Source organism: Notothenia coriiceps, unplaced genomic scaffold (genome assembly GCF_000735185.1).
Source record: "Notothenia coriiceps isolate Sejong01 unplaced genomic scaffold, NC01 NC01_scaffold00032826, whole genome shotgun sequence".
NCBI lineage: Eukaryota > Metazoa > Chordata > Actinopteri > Perciformes > Nototheniidae > Notothenia > Notothenia coriiceps.
This window is the reverse complement of record NW_011365527.1, coordinates 674-3255: the sequence shown is the minus strand read 5'-3', so window position 1 is coordinate 3255 and position 2582 is coordinate 674. Positions and strand designations below refer to the sequence as shown.

Genomic DNA, 2582 nt, shown 5'->3' with positions numbered 1-2582 from the left:
CTCTCTCTCTCTCTCTCTCTCTTGCGTGCTCTCTCTCTCTCTCTCTCTCTCTCTCTCTCTCTCTCTCTCTCTCTCTCTCTCTCTCTCTCTCTCTCTCTCTCTCTCTCTCTCTCGCCTCCAGACTTTCAGCGAGTCCGGACGAGAGCAACACCGGCTGGAAGTTTTATTTCAAGCTTTACTGCTTCCTGGACACGGAGAATGTTCCCAAAGACAGCGTGGAGTTCGCCTTCATGTTTGAACAGGTAAGCAACAAAACAAAAACCTGTTGCTATTGTTCGGAGCCATCAGACTGAAGTTTGATATCTAATCCGTAGCCAGTAGGAATACCTTTTGAACAATGAACACTTTAAACCCCAAAAGTGGCTGTTCAGCAGGAGTATGAAATTATTTTGGACAGAAGTGTTGAGTATTTAAAAAATATATACATTTTGATCTGATATATTTAATTTTTTTTTTTCTTTGGTTTTAGTGAAGCAACTTGTTTTTAATAGAAACATGGATGCAGTTCTTTTTAAGCATTTTAGCTTATTTTGATAAACTGAAAATAGGAGTTTTGCTTTTGAACATTGCTCAAAGAAAGGCGTTGAAACGTGTAAAAATAAGTATTGATATTATTACTAAACGTAGGTATAGTACTGCAGCCAGTATTTCTCTTGTGATTAGAAAAAGTAATCCCTCCCTAACATACCTGAGAGGTTTATCTGCTGCACCGTAGATTCAGGACTCACTGTGACCAAAGGGGGGAAGAATGATAATAATAATATTTTATTTAGTATAGCACCTTTCACAGAAATAGAGCTCACAAAGTGCTTCACAAGAGAGATCAAAAGTTAAAATGAAGACCACAGAAACATGAATAAAATAACAACATGAGGCAGAAATGAAGGTTAACACAAAAACAAAATAAAACACAGAGCACGTAGAGTCCCGAAAAGGAACAAACATAAGAACAGAACTGTTAGAAAAATCTCCCTGGTCACCGGCTTGAGCTTCAAACTCAGGATCCATGTATTTATGATCCTCTCAAGAATGGAAGTAGTCAAAACAAAACATTCTGACTTTTTCTCAAAATCATGACTTTTTCTAAAAATCATGACTTTCTAATTATTTTTTTAAACTTTTTCTCAAAATTCTTACTTTTTCTCAAATTTCTCAAAAAAGTTCGGACTTTTTCTCAAAATCCTGAATTTTTCTCAAAATCTCAAAATTCTTACTTTTTCGCAAAATTCTTACTTTTTCTCTGAAGCTCAAATTCAGGAATTTTAGATTTAATCTCAGAATCCTCTCCAGAATGGAAGTAGTCATCACATACAGAGCATCAACTAGTTCCTGAACAGTGTCATGCTGATATCCAAGAGAGGGAGTTCCACAGTCACAAGATGGAGGAATAGAAAGCAGTATTCAATGTTTAGCTCAGATTAGCTAAGGCCCGCGTAAGCAATAAACATGACAGTCATATGCCTATCTCCCTAGTGGCTGTGTCATCATGTTTAATCGTTGGAACATAGCTATCATATGTTCAACACAGTGTCTCATGAGCTTCTTCTATGTAATCATACATCCGGTTACACAGCTACAGTTGGGCCTTTGTTATCATGTATACTCTGATATTGAAAGAGTACATTCAGTATTTTCCCAACACATAAATGAGAGTGGTTTTATTTAATGTATCGCAGTTTCAAAATGTTTTTACTTGACAGTTGTTCTGAAATCTCCATCTCACATTTCCTTGTCTCCAGGCTCATGAGGCTGTGATCCGGGGTCGGTATCCGGGTCCCGAGGAGACCCTTCAGTTCCTGGCGGCCCTCAGGCTTCAGTACCTCCAGGGGGATCACAACCCCCAGGTCAAAATCCCCGAAATGTCCCTGGTGTTCCCCATGTCTCGGTTGCGGGCCCGTGTGCAAAACTCGGCCAAAACCTTCGCTCCGAGCTCCGTCAGCAGCAGCGGCGGCGGCGGCGGCTCTTTATCCGAACGCTCGGGAACGTCGGAGAAGAAACGCTCGAGCTTCCTGGAGGGAACGCTGAGGAGGAGCTTCCGGAGCGGATCGCTGAGTCGGCAGAAGCTGGAGGAGGAGAACAGCCTGGAGGCGTGGATGAGGGAGGAGGCGGCGGCCGTGAAGACCTGCGTGATAGACAAGTGGAGGAAGCTGCAGGGCATGAACCAGGAACAGGCCATGGTCAAGTACATGGCGGTGGCCAAGGAGTGGCAGGGATATGGATCCACGCTGTTCAACGTGGAGGTGAGTCTACCAGCGTTTAGTTTTGGATCCCTTGTTGAAATATAGTTCTTAGTGTAATATTAATGTTTAATATTTGTAGTGTCGTGACGGGTCGTTCCCCTCAGAGCTGTTTTATTCCTACGGTTCAAGTAAAGCAACTTTTTTTTAATATTGATATATTTGATATTGTTACTAAAGTAAGGTATAGCACTGCAGCCAGTATTTCTCTCAGTTTTTAACACATAAGGTTCTAGTAAAGCTACTTTATTTTATAGAAACATGGATGCATTTTACCTTATATTTTGTTTAACATAAAATAGGAGTTTTACTACTGAACGTTGCTCAAAGAAATGCGTTGAAAAG

General features: G+C 40.9%; 1 protein-coding gene across 1 annotated transcript in view; it reads left to right on the top strand.

Moving 5' to 3' along the window:
• LOC104961192 (unconventional myosin-X-like) overlaps positions 1-2368 on the top strand; it is a gene marked incomplete at its 3' end in the record, with an annotated part of 3475 nt that extends 1107 nt beyond the window's left edge. The window contains exons 2-4 of the mRNA XM_010789430.1: positions 122-242; positions 1740-2240; positions 2320-2368. Coding sequence (XP_010787732.1) covers positions 122-242; positions 1740-2240; positions 2320-2368 — 671 coding nt within the window. The remainder of the gene's footprint in view (positions 1-121; positions 243-1739; positions 2241-2319) is intronic.
• Positions 2369-2582: the final 214 nt, after the last annotated feature.